This window comes from Triticum aestivum, chromosome 5B, assembly GCF_018294505.1.
Source record: "Triticum aestivum cultivar Chinese Spring chromosome 5B, IWGSC CS RefSeq v2.1, whole genome shotgun sequence".
NCBI classification, from domain to species: Eukaryota; Viridiplantae; Streptophyta; class Magnoliopsida; order Poales; family Poaceae; genus Triticum; species Triticum aestivum.
In genome coordinates, this window is record NC_057807.1 from 676,901,703 (window position 1) to 676,921,065 (window position 19,363).

At 43.1% G+C, this 19,363-nt stretch overlaps 1 protein-coding gene across 1 annotated transcript; it reads right to left on the minus strand.

Moving 5' to 3' along the window:
• Positions 1-833: 833 nt before the first annotated feature.
• Positions 834-4,232, minus strand: LOC123114128 (B3 domain-containing protein LOC_Os12g40080). Its single transcript, XM_044535494.1, has 7 exons — positions 3,984-4,232; positions 3,704-3,819; positions 2,571-2,892; positions 2,210-2,400; positions 1,783-2,110; positions 1,473-1,669; positions 834-1,325 (listed from the first exon to the last, which is right to left on the minus strand). Exons 1-7 carry the CDS (start codon positions 4,009-4,011, stop codon positions 1,056-1,058), a joined length of 1,452 nt encoding a protein of 483 aa, XP_044391429.1. The 5' UTR covers positions 4,012-4,232; the 3' UTR covers positions 834-1,055.
• Between the last annotated feature and the right edge of the window lie 15,131 nt (positions 4,233-19,363).

Genomic DNA, 19,363 nt, shown 5'->3' on the forward strand with positions numbered 1-19,363 from the left:
AAATTTTAGGACACTCCAATGTGGTCGTTTTCCTTTTTCTCAACCAGAGTATATTTTGGGTGGCATTTAATGCACAAATATACCTATTAGGTGTGTATTTAATTTGTTTCGGCGTATTGTTTTGCAGGTCTTATAAGTTGTATTTGCTGGGTCCATGAAGGGGGGTCGTAACACGAAATACTTCCTCAGAAAAACTAGTTGGCGCCGAAAAAAGAACAGAATCACAACGCTCAATGATGCCGCCGGCAGTTGGGTGGAGAAGGAGGAGCTCCTCGAAGACATGGCTACAAGTTTCTTCAAGAATCTGTACACTGCTGATCAGGATATTGTTCCGGAACCACTCCTGAACCTGTTCCCGACACCTATTGGATACATGTACCCAAACTGTAATCGGATTTGCCATAGTAAAGAGCTTTTGATTTCACTGGATATTCTTGTTGTATACTACAGTACTATATATGTAGCTTCTGCATCACCAAACTTTCCGAGTATATAGTATGTGTGTGTGATATCTTGATAGAGATTCAGTGCAGCTGATCCCTCTCATCAGCTTTACACAGTGTGGTTCAAGCATCTACTGTATCTACTTATTTTGGACAAGTTTGAACCTCAAATCATTGATGCACTCACAAATTTGAACCATTCATGCAACTCACAATATTGCCCAACACTTCATTCATGCAGCTCACAAGTTTGAACCATTCATGCAACTCACAATATTTGGAATAAGAAAACAAGTTCCAGTTGTAGCAGCAACACATGCAAGCAGGGAACACCAACACAATATTGTGAGGTGTTGTCTGGACACTCCCCCAATCAGCAACAAAATAAGATTTGCCTCAACAAGAAATAGTTAATAAATCAACAATAAAATGGAACCTGTCTTCAACAGAAAAATAATCAGCAGCAGCAGTACTACTACAGGAGAGGAGGGTCAAGGGTTTAGTGTTTCCCCAGATTACATTACACACTATAGAGTTGCTTAACATCAGGTTGTTCCAAATAATCATCAAGCAATGCATACATCAGCTGAGTTACTAGATGCTTGTTGGGAGCTAGAGCTGCATTTCCGACTTGCGGATTAGATGGACCATCATCTTGAGGCTATCGCTGCTCCTGTCTGCCAGTTCGACGAGGCAGATGTCCCCTGCCTTCATCCCGACGTCCAAGACAAAGTCCTTCCAGAGTAAGGAAATCATCCTCCCTTTCGTATACTCCGTGACGGTCAGCGTTGTAGGCCACTGCATCGTGCTACCTTCCAGCCCAATTAGGAGAGGTGTTTGTTTGAGCGGGAGACATGCCGAAGCATATTCCTTGCAGAACAACTGTTCAGAAAAGAGCGTGTGAAGATGGTGGCGATCGAATCTCAGACCGACGATTAATTCAGCAAGAAGATGGCTCTAATTTTGCGAGCTTTCGGATGAGAAATGGACTATACATATTCTGCGTGGTATCTGAATTTATGAACTCACCAGCTTTGTTGGGTTCGATAAATCACGTGCCGTCATCACCTTCACAAATACAGGGAATTCAGATTCTATTGCATGGACTTTCTCCTTTACTTTCTTCTCTTGTTGCCAAGTTAGGTTCTTCCGTTCGGGTAATATGTAGGACTTGTTGGACATAGGAGCTTCTAAACCGGCTTCATTCAACTTGCCAGCGGGGCATCCTGAAAAACATGCCATACTTTCTTGTGGTGAGCATACGATAACGACAAGTAGATCGTCTAAAATATGGTAAATGGAAAGAAACGCACAGGGTAACTAACTACAATACTATGACCTGACTTAATACAAGGGGAGGATGTCAAAGCCATCTCCTGGGCATTTGAGGAGTTTCCCATGGCAAAACAAGTTTTCTCACAACCGCTCGGATCAAGGACAAGAACTTCAAGGCGGGCTTTCCTCTTGCTTCTGAAGACGAGGAGGTCGTTGTCTTGTATGCGGAGAGAAGCTACGAAATCACTCAACTCAGACTGGAGGATTATTTGATCATCACTGTGCTTGCTTACGCCAACACTGTATACCATGTTGTTGCCATGGGCTTCGAGCTGAATGACAGTTTCAGTTATCCCCTCTTTGAAATTGTCCAAAAGCCTCAACGGTATGCACTGCAAGAGCAGAAAAAAAAATACAAGCAGAAATTAATAGCCTATGGATCGGAGTGACAAACGCAACGAGGAAATTATCTGAGGAAGGATGCAACTTACAACATAGTAGTCCTTGCTGGCATTTCTTTTGTTCATAGGTGCCACATGCAGAGGAATTTCAGACCTCATGCTGCTATCAGCTAGCTCTAGCACTTTCTTCTCTTGTGCTTTGCTTAGGCAGGTCCCGGGGAACATGGTATAGCCAAAGTCGGTTGACGTCTGAACATGTGCAGGATCAGGCACCACTTGTTCTGCACATCAAGAAAGAACACTGTTATATTGATCAGAAAAGCATTACCAAAAGCACCCGACTTGAAGGTCCTATTCACTTTACCATTCAGCACATCAAGAAAGAACACTGTTATATTGATCAGAAAAGCATTACCAAAAGCACCCGACTTGAAGGTCCTATTCACTTTACCATTCAGCACATGACGATCACGAAGCAGAACAGCTCTAAGGATGTTGGGAGGCTGTTGAGAACAGGGCAGAGAATTCTTGTGACCGGATGAAGTGCATATGTGGACCTTGAACGTGGAGCTCCCACAGTAAACGAACAAGATGGGATCACCTTGTTGTATGTGATTAGCATCCACAAAGCGCCGCCACCCAGTCGTAAGAGTTATCAGGCCGAACTTGACGAACTCAACACTGTACATCTGGCCATCAGGAGCTTCAAGTTTGATAGGCTCGGAGCCGGTGATCATATTTCTCAGCTGCCTTGTGACCTCCCACGGTGTGCACTGTCAGAAAGATCCACTTTGGTTAGAGTCAGATATAGGTTTCAGCGTTCGTGGGCATTGAGTTTCACACCATTTGCAGAAAATGCAGACACAATTCAGATTGCTTGCACTAGCAGAGGATATGGAGAGCAAACAAAACGAAGTTTTTGGTGAACATTAATAAATAGCTGGCTCAGGGTATTGGTATGTGGTGCATCGGCAGTGTACATTACTAGTAGTAACTATCTCTATCTCCATAAGGGCTAGTAGCTTCACTTGCACTATCAATGATTAGTTTGACACAAAAGTACAGTGTACAGTACAGAGTGTTTGTTTTCCTGCTACCTCTTAATAGTGTTGTGAGTCAGTTCTTCCAAAACTAAATATCCTGAAACGATTCTATCATGAATACGCCATCTGTTCCAGCACACAACATAGCTAAGAACAAAACTAAACATTGTTTTTCAGTGAAATTTGAACGCCCCAAAATAATCCTGAAAATGGTAGATGGCGTATTGGAAGGGAAGCATTCTTTTCACTTGCAAATAAACAAACACATACAGTACAGACTTGTTCCTGCCACCTCCTGGTACATTACATGCATATGTTGTGAATCAAATTTTCCCCCAAGGCAAAATGTCATGTTCTATCCATTCCCTCAAGGCAGATTTTACAGCAACATTTTAAGCCAAGGATGAAATTGGGCATTTTTTTTCAGCCCCAAAAAACCCTCAAATTGAACCCTTGTGTCTGGAAGGAGGAAATGTAGAGAGGAAACTCTGAATCGATCGACGGGATCAGAGCATAGAGAGAGAGGAGGAGGGGTTCTCACCAGAAAATCTTTGTGGTCGGAGGCGAAGAGGAGGAAGTGCTTGGTGCGGCCGTGGTCGTGCCTCCACTCCTCGCAGTCCCCGCAGTCGCAGCCGTCGCCGGCCGGCCCGCCGCAGCCTGGACATGGATGGGCCCACGGATCCATGTAAGAGAAGGCGGCATTTTTCTCCGGCCGGCCGGCCGGCGGGCATGAAGAAGTACGGAGGGGCAAATCAAATCAAGAAAGAAAGAAAAAGAAAAGAAAGGACGGACGGACGGACGGTGAGTTGGTGGTCAGTCACCTGGGTTGAAGAACTCGTCCGTGTCCATGGGTGGATTGGACAGATCGCCGCCGCCGCCGCCGGCCTCGAGTGCTTCTTCTTTGGTTAATCGTATCGGGGAGGGAAGGGCAGCGCGCAGTGAGCTCCGTCCCAAGCCTGCCCGAAAGGGAAGCTGCGGCCGCTGGCCACCGAGCGCCCGACGCGTGGGCTCGCTCCCCCTCCCCTCTCTCTCCGCCTACTCCTTCTGCTTGGGATGGCGGAGCCTCCTCCCTCTCTCCTCAATTATTTGCTATACCTCTTGACAGTACAGCGGTAAACAGATACTCCCTTCTTTCCGATTTATAGGGCTTATTTTAAAATTTTAGTTTTTTCATTTTATAAGGCTCAATTTAGTTGTTTCCCATCACATGTTCAGATTCCAAAGTGCATTAAATCATTGCATGCAAGTATTAAGAGAAAATTGACCAATGCATGTAATTTATGCATGCATGCATTGCAATTAATGTATTGGTAAACATACTTTTTTAAGGAAAACAAGAACATTAATTGGATGCTTTTGCAAACTACAAAAAATATTCCACCACTCACCATCTACCTTGGTTGGTGAGATTTTTGGATTGAGCCTTATAAACCGGAAAGGAGGGAGTAGGATACACACGCACATGAAAAGTCAAAATGCGTGACACATATAGATACGAAGTTCATTGGCATCCCATCCTTTGGGACTTTGGGTTGCTTCACGATGTGATTACTTCACTTTTTATCTGTCGCTGAAAAACAAACAAGAAATCCAGTTCAATGAAAGTAAATATGGTGGTGATTCCAGCGATTAATCAACTAGTGCAGAGGATCCAATTTTTTTTCGAGAGTACCCCAAAGGCGTACCTTAGCTTTATAGAAGGCAGAAAATATGTACAAAAGAGTATATGTTAGTTGCGGCCCATAACTCAAACCACAACACCACCTCCACTCCTACTCACGCACGCGACTACTCACTAAAGTTAGGTACTCCAGTTGCTCCCGCCTTCTTCCAGAGGCTTAGTTCTTGTAAGATCCAGTCGGTCGTATCCCACTCGTTCCGGATGATCCCACTCGCAAAGACTCTTGCATTGCGTTGCTTCCACAGACACCAACAGATCAGCATTATAATGGTGTTGAATCCTTTTCGATGCACTTTCGGGACACGCTTCCTCGTAGGGCACCACCAAGCCTCCACCGAGCCCTCCTGAGACGGCACCAAAGCTTGGTCAATCTTCAACCTAAGGAAGCATCATGACCACACTTGTCTAGCAAACGAGCATTGGATCAGCATGTGGTCAATTGTGTCCTCGTCCTGATCACAAAGGAAGCAAGGAGAGGTGTGATCTTGCAATCCGTGTCCCATTCTTCTGTCCGATGTCCAAAGACGGTGCTGCACTGCTAGCCACATAAAAAGCTTGCAGGTAAGTGGTGACCAGCACTTCCATATCCCAGCCGAAGCCTCCATTCTCACTCCTCCCTCACAAAACATTTTGTACGCTGAGGCTGCCGTGTATGTTCCCTCGGCATTCCAGGGCCAGATGGCCTTGTCCTCCTCGCCTGGGGTTAGGCTGATTTGGATCAGTGCATCCCAGAGACGAACGAATTGTGCGAGGCCCTCGGTGTTGAGCTCTCCCACTACATCATTTGTCCAAGAGTGAAGCTGGAGCCCCTCCTTGGCAGATCTTCTGTTGGCAACTTGGGTTCTGACCATAGCCACTAGATTGGGGGCGATGTCCACTGGTCTGTACCCAAAGATCCATCTACCCGTCCAAAACTTGATGCTTTCTCCGTCTCTTAACTGCCACTTAACCAAGCTTCCAAAAGCAGCAACCACATCCTTGTCTGGTGTGAGGTTTAAGCCTTGCCAAGGCCGGTCAGCATCAGTGCGTTTGAGCCATTCCCACCTGAGCCTCAAGGCTAGGCCTTGCTTGTGTAGATCAACGACGCCCAGCCCTCCTAGTTGCTTGCGGCGACAAACTCTCCTCCATGACACCAAACACTCGTCGTCGTGTATTTCGTCAGCCCGGGCCCAGAAAAAGGCCTGGCAACCCTTGTCTACCCGCTCCAGCACCCATTTGGGGGCTTCAGCAATGATCAGATGGTGTGTTGGCCTCACGCGCATAACCTGGTTCACCGGGATGAGTCTCCCAGGATGGGTGACCAGACCTCGTTGCCAGCCTGGCAAAATCTACAACGCCGCGTCCACAATAGGCTGCCACTCCGACCTTTTGAGCTGCTTGATGCTAAAGTGCAGTCCTAGGTATTTGCAGGGAAACTTCTCAATCTTCCAAGGTAAAGCCTCCTTGACCAGAGTTACATCTTCCTCCTCCGAACGAATCAAAATGGCCGCAAAATTGGCAAAGTTAACCTTGAGGCCCGAGGCATTTCCAAACAGCCTTAGCATGTCCCTCACAAGCCATAGATCATTTTGGTTTGGCTTGATGAACAGCACCACATCATCAGCGTAAAGCGAAAGCCGTTGCATCAGGTTGCACCCATTCATGGTGCTCAGGACATTCTCCTCATGTGCTTTGCAGATCATCTTCGTCAGCACGTCCATAGCGATGACAAACAGAAGGGGAGAGATTGAATCCCCTTGCCGTAATCCTTGGGCATGCATGAACTTAGCACCGGCACATCTGTTGACCACCACTCTAGAGCTTGCCGAAGTGAGAAGAGTGGTGATCCAAGACAACCATCTTTCAGGGAAACCCTTGGCACGCAGGACCTCAAAAAGGAACGACCAAGAGATAGAATCAAATGCCCTAGAGATGTCAAGTTTCAAAAGCACACCTTTAGCTTTCCTCCTGTGTAACTTCCTCGCCATTTGCCTGACTAGAAGGAAATTGTCGTGAATATTTCTGCCCTTGATGAATGCGGATTGGTTGACATTCACCAGCTCTCCCATCCTGGGACTTAGCCTGTTGGCCAGAAGTTTGACAGCAAGTTTAGGAATGCTATGAACCAAACTGATAGGCCGGAAGTCCCTCACTTGGCAAGCTTCCGAGGACTTGGGGATTAGAGATATAAGTGCTTGTTTAGTCTCCCAAATCCCTGCCCATTTCCCAGGAATAGCTTGTGCAAAGCCGCGATCACATCCCTTTTGATAATGCTCCACGCCGATTGGAAGAAAAGGCCTATGAAGCCGTCCGGGCCCGGGGCTCTATCCAATGGCATGTCTTTGATGACCTTCCAGATCTCCTCCTCATGAAAGATCAATTCTTGCTTCGAGAGGTCTAGAGGGGTAATTCCCAGATAATCTAGGTCCAGGGTATGCTCTCTCACCGTGTCCCTATCCAGCAACTCCTTATATGCCTAGTAAAAAGCTTCCTCCTTTCCTTGTTGCTCAGTGATCACCTTCCCGTCAACGTGGATTGCCGGAATAAAGTTCTTTGCTCTTCGTCCATTGGCCACCAGGTGAAATAGCATGGTATTGGCATCTCCTTCTTGAAGCCAACGGATCCTAGATCTCTAACGAGCAATGGTTCGTTCGAGCGAGGCCAGCCCGAGCATCAGCTACTTCAGAGATCCTCTCGGTCATCTTTCCTCCACCGACAGCGGTTGTGATTCCATGGCACAGTCAAAAACGAAAGATGACCAACTTAGCCACATCGATTTGAAGCTTGATGTTTCCCACTTTCCTTTGTCCCCAAGCCGCAAGGAATCTTGCAGTGTTCCTGAGTAACGTGTCCAAGCGGTGAAAAGGGTCTGTAATCTCATCCGCACATTGCCATGTCTCTTGCACCGCGAACTTCACCCAGAAAGTCTCAAACCTGAATCTTCTCCTTGGTTGTAGGTGCTCACCCAAAGCTAGGAATAGAGGGCAATGATCTGAAGTTGTTGCGGACAGAGCTTGCAGTAGGCAGTCCGGATGCTCGAGCTCCCAATCCACCGACACAAATGCACGGTCGATTTTTTTCAGCGTTGGGGCTTCCCGCTCATTGCACCAGGTGAAACAACGTCCATGAAGGAACAACTCCTTTAGCACATGATCGTCAACAAATCTCTTGAACCTGGCCATCATCCTGCGATCAATCCGCGAGTTGCTTTTGTTAGCCGTGTTGAGGATTAGATTAAAGTCACCAATGGCAAGCCAAGGCAATGGGCATAGAGCACGTCTCTCCATGAGTTCCTCCAGAAAAATGATCTTATCCACGTCTTCCTGAGGGCCATAGACCATCGATAGCCACCACGGTGATCCTTCCCTAGGCAAGACGTATCCCGTGATGAAGTTGGAATCATTGACGAGGTTGGACACCGCCACTTTGGTGGAGTCCCATGCAATAAAAATCCCACCTCTAGTGCCCTCAGCTGGGAGATAAGCAAAGCCATCATACGATGGTCCAACGCATTGCATTATTGAGAATTGGTCCACACTCTCCAATTTAGTCTCCAGGATACAAATCAACATGACATGCATCGAATCTACAACCTCCCTAAGAGCTTTCTTTTTGGCCGGGCTATTGAGCCCCCGAACATTACAATACAACAACTCCCAAGCGGTGTGCGACATGGGAAACGAAGTGACTCCTTCCCGAGCCGCAACAAAACTCTATGCCGCAAGTGGCTCAATGCACTCCATACCGCCCGACAAGTTCATAGGGATCGACTTGCCAAAAACAGCCACAATCGCTCGAAGCTGGGTCTCCTGCAGCAGTGAGTCAAACACCGAGCGCAGCTGACCTAGCGTGTCATCCGAGACCGCCAAATCATCGCTGGCAATGCCCAGCGTCTTGAGTAGCACAGTTTCTGTCGCCGACGCCTTAATCTTCTTCTATCCACCCACTCCAACCGATCCTGTCGTGCGTCGGGGCATGAATGGGTCCTGGCTAGAACGAACCCCTCTCGCCCCCTCGATCTCCTTCAGCAGAGGGGGTGCAAGTTTTTTGAGCAAGACAACACAAAAATACTTGATGTTACCCAGTGCCACTAGTTCTTTGGACGAGAGCGCAGTCCCAGCATTGCACCCGACTTTATGCTGGAATGGCACCAGCTCAAGCAGCGAAGCCCGCTCAAAATCCAACCGGTCCAATCCGGACGTGGTCACATCCATCTGCATGGGCTCCATGATGGCCAGATCCTGCCCCACGTGCCTAGGGGGCCGAGAAGATCCGTCCAAACCCCGAGCAGGGTCCTCCACTGGCAACTCCAGGACTAGGGCCCTGATACATCTCCATCGTATGTACTTTTCCAAACACTTTTGCCCTTGTTTTGGACTCTAATTTGCATGATTTGAATGGAACTAACCCGGACTGACTCTGCTTTCAGAAGAATTGCCATGGTATTATTTTTGTGCAGAAATAAAAGTTCTCGGAATGACCTGAACTCCACGTAGAATATTTTTGGAATTAATAAAAAATACTGGCGAAAGAATCAAGGCTAGGGGGGCCACACCCTGTCCACGAGGGTGGGGCGCGCCTACCCCCCATGGGCGCGCCCCCTACCTCATGGGCCCCCTGGTGCTCCACCGACCTTAACTCCAACTCTATATATTCACGTTCGGGACGAAAAAAATCAGAGAGAAGGATTCATCGCGTTTTACAATATGGACCCACCGCCAAGCCCTAATCTCTCTCAGGAGGGCTGATCTAGAGTCCGTTCGGGGCTCCAGAGAGGGGAATCCGTTGTCGTCGTCATCATCAACCATCCTCCATCACCAATTTCATGATGCTCACCGCCGTGCGTGAGTAATTCCATCGTAGGCTTACTGGACGGTGATGGGTTGGATGAGATTTACCATGTAATCGAGTTAGCTTTGTTAGGGTTGATCCCTAGTATCCATCGTGCTCCGAGATTGATGTTGCTATGACTTTGCTATGCTTAATGCTTGTCACTAGGTCTCGAGTGCCATGATTTTAGATCTGAACCTATTATGTTTTCATGAATATATGTGAGTTCTTGATACTATCTTGCAAGTCAATAGTCACCTACTATGTGTTATGATCCGGTAACCTTGAAGTGACAATAATCGGGACCACTCTCGGTGATGACCATAGTTTGAGGAGTTCAAGTATTCACTAAGTGTTAATGCTTTTTGGTCTGCTACTCTATTAAAAGGAGGCCTTAATATCCCTTAGTTTCCAATAGGACCCCGCTGCCACGGGAGGGTAGGACAAAAGATTTCATGCAAGTTCTTTTCCATAAGCACGTATGACTATATTCGGAATACATGCCTACATTACATTGATGAACTGGAGCTAGTTCTGTGTCACCCTATGTTATAACTGTTGCATGAGGAATCACATCTGACATAATTATCCATCACTGATCCAATGCCTACGAGCTTTTCACATATTGCTCCTTGCTTAGTTACTTTGCCGTTGCCACTGTTACAATTACTACAAAATTGCTACTGTTACTTTTGCTACCGTTATCGTTATGTCCACATTACTTTGCTTCTAAATACTTTGTTGCAGATATTAAGTTTTCTAGGTGGTTGAATTGGCAACTCAACTGCTAATACTTGAGAATATACTTTGGCTTCCCTTGTGTCGAATCAATAAATTTGGGTTGAATACTCTACCCTTGAAAACTGTTGCGATCCCCTATACTTGTGGGTTATCAAGACTATTTTCTGGCGCCGTTGCCAGGGAGCATAGCTCTATTCTTTGAGTCACTTGGGATTTATATCTGCTGATCACTACGAGGAACTTGAAAGACGAAAGAACTAATATTTTTCCCTCAACTACGAGGGGAGGTAAGGAACTACCATCTAGCTCTGCACTTGATTCACCATATGTTTGAGTAAACTTGCGACACCTAAACCTATTTATGCTATTAATTCTGATATGTCGCATGTTATTGATGATGCCACTTCTGCTATGCATGATACTTATGATGAAACTACTTCTATGCTTGATAATAATGTGCCACTAGGTGAATTTCTTGATGAACAACTTGCTAGGGCTAGAGAGAATGAAATTATTGAAACTGATAATATTGATGAAAGTAATGATGAAGATTATCCCCCTAGATATGAATTGCCTGTTGTGCCTGAGGGTTATGTTATGGATGAAGAAACTGCTAGATATTTTCTTGCTTGCAATGATAGATCTGATCTTAAGAAATTATTAGCTAAGCTAAAAGAAAAGTCTCTGAATGCTAGAATGAAATATGGCCTTGCTTTTGCTACTTCACCTATCTGTATTACTGATAAGGATTATGATTTCTCTGTCGATCCTGAGATAATTACTTTGATTAAATCTGATCCTTTTTATGGCTATGAATCTGAAACTGCTGTGGCACATCTTACTAAGTTAAATGATATAGCCACCCTATTCACTAATGATGAGAAAACTCGTTACTACTGTATCCTTAAATTATTTCCGTTCTCATTAAAGGGTGATGATAAAACTTGGTTTAATTCTCTTGATCCTGGTTGTATGCGTAGTCCCCAGGATATGATTTATTACTTCTCTGCTAAATATTTCCCATCTCATAAGAAACAAGCTGCTTTAAGGGAAATATATAATTTTGTGCAAATTGAATAAGAGAGTCTCCCACAAGCTTGGGGGAGGCTTCTCCAATTATTTAATGCTTTGCCTGATCATCCTCTCAAGAAAAATGAAATACTTGATATCTTTTATAGTGGACGAACCGATGCTTCCAAAGACCACCTAGATAGTTGTGTTGGTTGTGTTTTCAGGGAAAGAATTGTTGATCAAGCTGAATTGTTATTGAATAATATGTTGACTAATGAAAACAATTGGACACTTCTTGAACCAACTCCTAAGCCAACTCCAAAGAAAAGGGGTATTCTATTTCTCAGTCATGAAGATATGCAAGAGGCAAAGAAATCTATGAAAGAAAAGGGTATTAAAGCTAAAGATGTTAAGAATTTACCGCCTAATGAAGAAATACATGGTCTTGATAACCCGACACACGTAGTAAAGGTAAATTCTCTCTATAGATTTGATGAAGGTGATATTCCTCGTTATAAGTCTGCTAGTCAATGCTTGGACGAGTTTGATAATTTTATTGTTAAACAAGAAAACTTTAGTGCTTATGTTGGTAGACAATTGAAACGCAATACTTATATGATTGAACACTTGAGTGATTATATGTCTAGAGTTAAAGGTGAACTTAAACTTATTAGTAAACATGCTTCTATGGTTACCACTCAAGTAGAACAAGTGCTTAAAGCTCAAAATGATTTGCTCAATGAATTAAATAATAAGAAAAATGATAATGATGTTAGAGTTGTGACTAGGGGTGGTAGAATGACCCAGGAACCTTTGTATCCTGAGGGCCACCCTAAGATAATTGAGCAAGATTCTCAGAGAAATAATGTTGATGCACCTAGTCCTTCTAAAAAGAATAAAAATAAAAATGATAGGACTTTGCCTGCTTCTAGTGAACTTGTTGTTGACACACCTAAGAATCCCAATGATATTTCTATTTCTGATGTTGAAACACAATCTGGTAATGAACATGAACCCAATGATGATTTTAATGATGATGTTCATGTTGATGCTCAACCTAGCAATAATAATGATCTAGAGGTTGAACCTGCTATTGATCTTGATAACCCACAATCAAAGAATCAACATTATGATAAGAGAGACTTTGTTGCTAGGAAGCACGGTAACGAAAAGAGAACCATGGGTTCAGAAACCCATGCCTTTTCCTCCTAAACCATCCAAAAAAATGATGATGAGGATTTTGAGCGCTTTGCTGAAATGATTGGACCTATCTTTTTACGTATGCGTTTTACTGATATGCTTAAAATGAATCCTTATGCTAAGTATATGAAAGATATTGTTACAAGTAAAAGAAAGATACCGGAAGCTGAAATTTCCACCATGCTTGCTAATTATACTTTTAAGGGTGGAATACCTAAGAAACTTGGAGATCCAGGAGTACCAACTATACCATGCTCCATTAAAAGAAACTATGTTAGAATTGCTTTATGTGATCTTGGAGCCGGTGTTAGTGTTATGCCTCTCTCTTTATATCGTAGACTTGATTTGAGTAAGTTGACACCTACTGAAATGTCTTTGCAAATGGCTGATAAATCAACTGATATACCTGTTGGTATTTGTGAGGATGTGCCTGTTGTGGTTGCAAACGTTACTATTTTAACAGACTTTGTTATTCTTGATATTCCCGAGTATGATAGTATGTCGATTATCCTTGGTAGAACCTTTTTGAATACTGCAGGGGCTGTTATTGATTGCAATAAAGGCAATGTCACTTTTCATGTTAACGGTAGTGAGCATACGGTACACTTTCAAAGGAAACAACCTCAAGTCCACAGTAACAATTCTATTGGAAAAATTCCATCAATTATTATTGGGGGTTTTGAATTTCCTCTTCCTACTGTCAAGAAGAAATATGATATTCTTATTATTGGGGATGTACATATCCCCGTTGAGGTAACCTAGTGTTATTCGAAATTTCTTTGGTTCAATGTTATTCGAAAAGAGTTTGTTAACAAGACTTGATCAACCTTGTTAGTGGATTCCTTTTGATGAGCCTGAGATGGATGAAGTTAGAAAGCACAACCTTCTGTACCCTCCTTTTACTTTCTGTTATTTATATTAAATAAAGCAAAAATAGTATTTCCTGTCTGTTTTCTGAATTATCCTTGCAATAAAAAATACCCCGAAAATAAAAGTTCTCCAAATGTCCTGAAAATGAAATATGATTTTTCTAGAATATTTAAGAATTATTCGCACTGAGAACACGCCGGGGGGGGGGGGGCAACCACCTGGCCATGAGGGTCCAGGGTGCGCCCACCCCCCTGGGGCGCGCCCCCTGCCTCGTGGGCCCCTGGTGGCCCCCCTCCACTTATTCCTGCACCCACACACTCCTTCTTCCTCCCAAAAAAATCACCAACTAGCTCAAGCACGAGTTCTAGCTCATATTGCTACCATTTTCGATCTCCTTGCTCAAAGCCCCACTCACAAAACTGCTTTCGAGGATCGTTCTTCGGTATGTGACTCCTCCAATGGTCCAACTAGTTTTTGTTCTAGTGCTTTATTCATTTCAAATTTTTGCTGCCAAGGTGACCCTGTTCTTGAGCTTGCATGTCAAATTTATTTGGTCCCAAGTAGTTCTAATGCATGATATAGCCTCTAGGCACTTGTGGGAGTAGTTATCAATTTTGTTGGGTTTGGTTCATTTTTATTTTGAGTTACTAAAAATTTCAGAATTTTTCAGAAAATAATGAATATAATTTTGAGGGGCTCTTCGAGCCGAAGCTTGAAGGATAAGCAAAGTGAAGAGGATAAAAAGCCCAAATATAATCTCCCTCACACCATGGAAGTTCGGCCGTATGAATGGCCTTGTGATGAGTTCTTGAGAGCAGCCGGGATTCATGATGATTTTTATTATTTGGCTGAGAATGCAGGCCTCACTAACTTCCTCCACGACCAGCTCGATCAATATCTCCTACTCACTAATATTTTTGTGCAAATTTTTTACTTTCATGCTAGGAAATCACCACCTTCAGTGGAGTTTCATTTATATGATGAGGTTAAGGAGATGTCACTATATGATTTTTGTGGGGTTTGCAAGATACCCTTTGTGGGTAGCATAGAGGAACCACATCGTAGTGAAGTGGATGGATTTATTGATATGATTGTTGTAGGGGAAACAAGGAAAGTTTTCGATGCAAGAATTACTAGCATACACTTTTCTGTTCTACGTTACTTTGCAATATTTTCTAGTAGATGTTTAATTGGTCGCGGGAACAGTGAAAATCTTAGTGCCCCTTATATTGTTATTTTGCACCATGCTTTGTTTCGTGATACAACTTTCAGTTAGGCGCCGTTATTGCTAAGCGATTAAGTTTGAACCGTACAAAGGGCCCCATCTTTGGAGGCATCTTTGCTTCACGCCTTGCTAAACATTTTAGGATACCTATTAGGCATTATGAGAAAGAGGAAAAGTTGCTGCCCCCTATTTTTCTAGATTATAGGAGTATGGTAGCACATGAATTTAATGATAAAAATAAGAAGATGAAGCTTAAGTATAAGTTGATATTTAATAAAACTCACTGTGAGACTATTATCTTGCCTGCACCCTCTTTGTTTAACATATTTTCAGGCACGTCCCTCATCTTTCCGGAGGCCATTTACACATACCGGAGCCTGATACCAGCTCCAGAACCTGAGCCGGAACCACCAGTTGATCTTTATCGACAGTCCGTTTATCAGTGGGATCCGGAGGAGATCGCCAACCAGTGGCACCCAGATGACACTCCTCCGCACACCGGAGAAGGGAGTTTTGCTCCGTGGGTTTAGACCAACTTAGGCCAAAAGCCTAAGCTGGGGGGAGTATGTATTTCTCACCGACATTACATTCATGTTCACACACTCATGCTAGTTGTCGGTGCTCATACTTTTTCACTGTACTATCCATGCTAGTTTATTTTCTTTTCTAAGTCTTTTTCTTGTGTGTTTGAAAAACCTTAAGTAAAACCAAACCAAAAAAAATTAGTCGCAACTTTTAGCTAGTCTACTTTCCATGCATGTAATAGTAGTAATTTAGAAGAAAACCCAAAAAGATTTCTCGTTCTTCTTTTGCTTGTTGGGAGCTTTCCCGTGTAAATAGTTTTATTTCTTTTCTTTTCTTTGGGGTCGAGAGGAGAAGACCATGATGAAAATCTTGAGTGGCTCTCATATGCAATATTACTGATTTAACCAAGAGCCCGTATTACCTTGTCTTCTCCCTTGAATTGAATGCTTGCCGATTCCAGCTTAGTCTAATGCACGTGCACTATTATTATTATCCACACCATTCGGTCGTGCAAGTGAAAGGCAATAATGACGATATATGATGGACTGATTGAGACGAGAAAAGCTGGTATGAACTCGACCTATCTTGTTTTTGTAAATATGATTAGTTCATCGTTCTTGATTCAGCTTATTATGAATAAACATGTTTGCGATGACAATTAGAGATTATAGTTGCTTATTCCATGCTTAATTAGCTAGGAGTTTATAATGCTTTACCTTGCGTGCCAACATGCTATTAAAATGGTTGTGATGTGGTATGATAGGGTGGTATCCTCCTTTGAATGATTCGAGTGGCTTGACTTGACACATATTCACGCATGTAGTTGAAACAAAATCAACATAGCCTCCACGATATTTATGTTCATGGTGGATTATATCCTACTCAACACTCAATGTCTATTAATTTTAATGCATGTTCATGACTGTTGTCGCTCTCTAGTTGGTCGCTTCCCAGTCTCTTTCTAGCCTTCACTTGTACTAAGCGGGAATACTACTTGTGCATCCACTTCCATAAACCCCATAGTTATTCCATATGAGTCCACCATACCTTCCTATATGTGGTATCTACCTGCCGTTTCAAGTAAATTTGTATGTGCCAAACTCTAAACCTTCAAATGAAATTCTGTTTTGTATGCTCGAATAGCTCATGTATCAACTAGGGTCGTCTATATCTTCCATGCTAGGTGGATTATTCTCAAGAGGAGTGGACTCCGCTCCTCACCCACGAGAAAATGGATGGTAACCGGGATGCCCAGTCCCATGCTCAAAATCAAATCAAAGTAATTGCAAACAAAACTCCCCCAGGATTATTGTTAGTTGGAGGCACCCGTTGTTTCGGGCAAGCCATGGATTGATGCTTGTTGGTGGTGGGGGAGTATAAACTTTACCATTCTGTTTTGGAACTGCCTATAATGTGTGTAGCATGGAAGATATCGAGATCTCTTGGTTGTTATGTTGACAATGAAAGTATGCCACCCAAAATATTATTTATCTCTATTTCAAAATCGAGCTCTAACACCTCTAAAAATCCGTGCTTCCCTCTCCGAAGGGCCTATCCATTTACTTTTAGGGACATTTACATTTATGCCCCTAATTTGCGCCCACTCTCAGATTTACCCCTAAATTTTGATGTGCTCAAATTTGCCCCTAAAAAGCATTTTAAGTCACAGGAATGCCCTTCCATCTGGTCAAAGTTGTTTGACCAAAACTTTGAAAATTCATAACAAATTCATGCGAAGTCAGAAAAATGCAAATAAGATACCAAAATGTTCATAAAAACATCACCTATACGCGCATGTAATTTACGTTCCTCACCTACATGTGCATTTATTTGAATTCACCCTAAATTGTTTTTTAATGTTATAAAACCTAAAAAGCTTTAAAGAGTGCTTTTGTCATGAACGCAAATGACATGTGCATATAGGTGTTGTTTTTATAAGCATTTTGATATCTTATTTTGCATTCTTCTAAGTTCATATGAATTTGTTATGAATTTTCAAAGTTTTGGTCAAACAACTTTGACCAGCTGGAAGGGCATTCCTCTAACTGATACGTCTCGAACGTATCTATAATTTTTTATTGTTCCATGCTATTATATTACCCCTTTTGGATGTTTATGGGCTTTATTTTACATATTTATATCATTTTTGGGACTAACCTACTAACCGGAGGCCCAGCCCATATTTTTGTTTTTTTCCTATTTCAGTATTTCGAAGAAAAGGAATATCAAACGGAGTCCAAACGGAATGAAACCTTCGGGAGCGTGATTTTTGGAACAAATCTGATCCAGAGAGCTTGGAGTGCAAGTCAAGAAGCTCCCGAGGGCCCCACAAGATAGGGGGCCGCGCCCCCCTGTCTCGTGGGCCCCTCGGGCGTCCACTGATGTACTTCTTCCTCCTATATATACCTACGGACCTCGAAAACATCCAGGAGCACCACAAAACACAATTTCCACCGCCGTAACCTTCTGTATCCGCGAGATCTCATCTTGGAGCCTTCGTCGGCACTCTGTCGGAGGGGGAATCGATCACGGAGGGCTTCTAATCAACATCCTTGCCCCTCCGATGAGTTGTGAGTAGTTTACCATAGACCTGCGGGTCCATAGTTATTAGCTAGATGGCTTCTTTTCTCTTTTTGGATCTCAATACAATGTTCTCCCCCTCTCTTGTGGAGATCTATTCGATGTAATCTCTTTTTGTGGTGTGTTTGTCGAGATTCGATGAATTGTGGGTTTATGATCAAGTTTATCTATGAATAATATTTTAATCTTCTCTGAATTCTTTTATGTATGATTGAGTTATCTTTGTAAGTCTCTTTGAATTATCAGTTTGGTTTGGCCTACTAGATTGATCTTTCTTGTCATGGGAGAAGTGCTTAGCTTTGGGTTCAATCTTGCGGTGTTCTTACCCAGTGACAGAAACGGTTGCAAGGCACGTATTGTATTGTTGCCATCGAGGATAACAAGATGGGGTTTATATCATATTGCATGTGTTTATCCCTCTACATCATGTCATCTTGCTTAAGGCGTTACTCTGTTCTTATGAACTTGATACTCTAGATGCAGGCAGTAGTCGGTCGATGTGTGGAGTAATAGTAGTAGATGCAGGCAGGAGTCGGTCTACTTGTTATGGACGTGATGCCTATATACATGATCATGCCTAGATAATCTCATAACTATGCGCTTTTCTATCAATTGCTCGACAGTAATTTGTTCACCCACCGTAATACTTATGCTATCTCGAGACAAGCCTCTAGTGAAACCTATGGCCCCTGGGTCTATCTCTTATGATATTTGCTTTCAATCTATCTTTATTTGCATCTTTACTTTTTGCATCTATCTTATAAAATACCAAAAATATATTTATCTTATCTTACTATCTCTATCAGATCTCACTTTTGCAAGTGGCTGTGAAGGGATTGACAACCCCTTTATTGTGTTGGTTGCGAGTTCTCAGTTTGTTTGTGTAGGTGTGTGGGACTTTTGAGGAGACTCCTACTGGATTGATACCTTGGTTCTCAAAACTGAGGGAAATACTTACGCTACACTTTGCTGCATCACCCTCTCCTCTTCGAGGAAAACCAACGCAATCTCAAGACGTAGCAAGAAGGATTTCTGGCGCCGTTGCCGGGGAGGTCTTCGCTCAAGTCAAGACATACCAAGTACCCATCACAAACCCATCTCCCATGCATTTACATTATTTGCCTCTCGTTTTCCTCTCCCCCACTTCACCCTTGCCGTTTTATTCGCCCTCTCTTTCCCAATCTACTCCTCTCTTTTCGCTTGTCATTTTTCTGTTTGCTTGTGTGTTGGATTACTTGTTGCCATGGCACAAGATAATACCAAGTTGTGTGACTTCTCTAATACCAATAATAATGATTTCCTTAGTACTCCGATTGCTCCTCTTAATGATGTTGAGTCTTGTGAAATCAAAGCTGCTTTGCTGAATCTTGTTATGAAAGATCAATTTGCCGGCCTTCCTAGTGAAGATGTCGCTACTCATCTAAACAATTTTGTTGATTTGTGTGATATGCAAAAGAAGAAAGATACAGATAACAATATTTTCAAATTGAAGTTATTTCCATTTTCACTTAGAGATCGTGCTAAAATTTGGTTTTCGTCTTTGCCCAAAAATAGTATTG

Bases quoted from the DNA above. Each gene is read 5' to 3' on its own strand.
- LOC123114128 (XM_044535494.1), bottom strand. From the start codon at position 4,011: ATGGACACGGACGAGTTCTTCAACCCAG. The intron at 2,893-3,703 runs GTGAGAACCCCT...TCTTTCTGACAG, and splicing joins CCGACCACAAAGATTTTCTG to TGCACACCGTGGGAGGTCAC. The intron at 1,326-1,472 runs GTGAGTTCATAA...TTTTCTGAACAG, and splicing joins TATCGAACCCAACAAAGCTG to TTGTTCTGCAAGGAATATGC.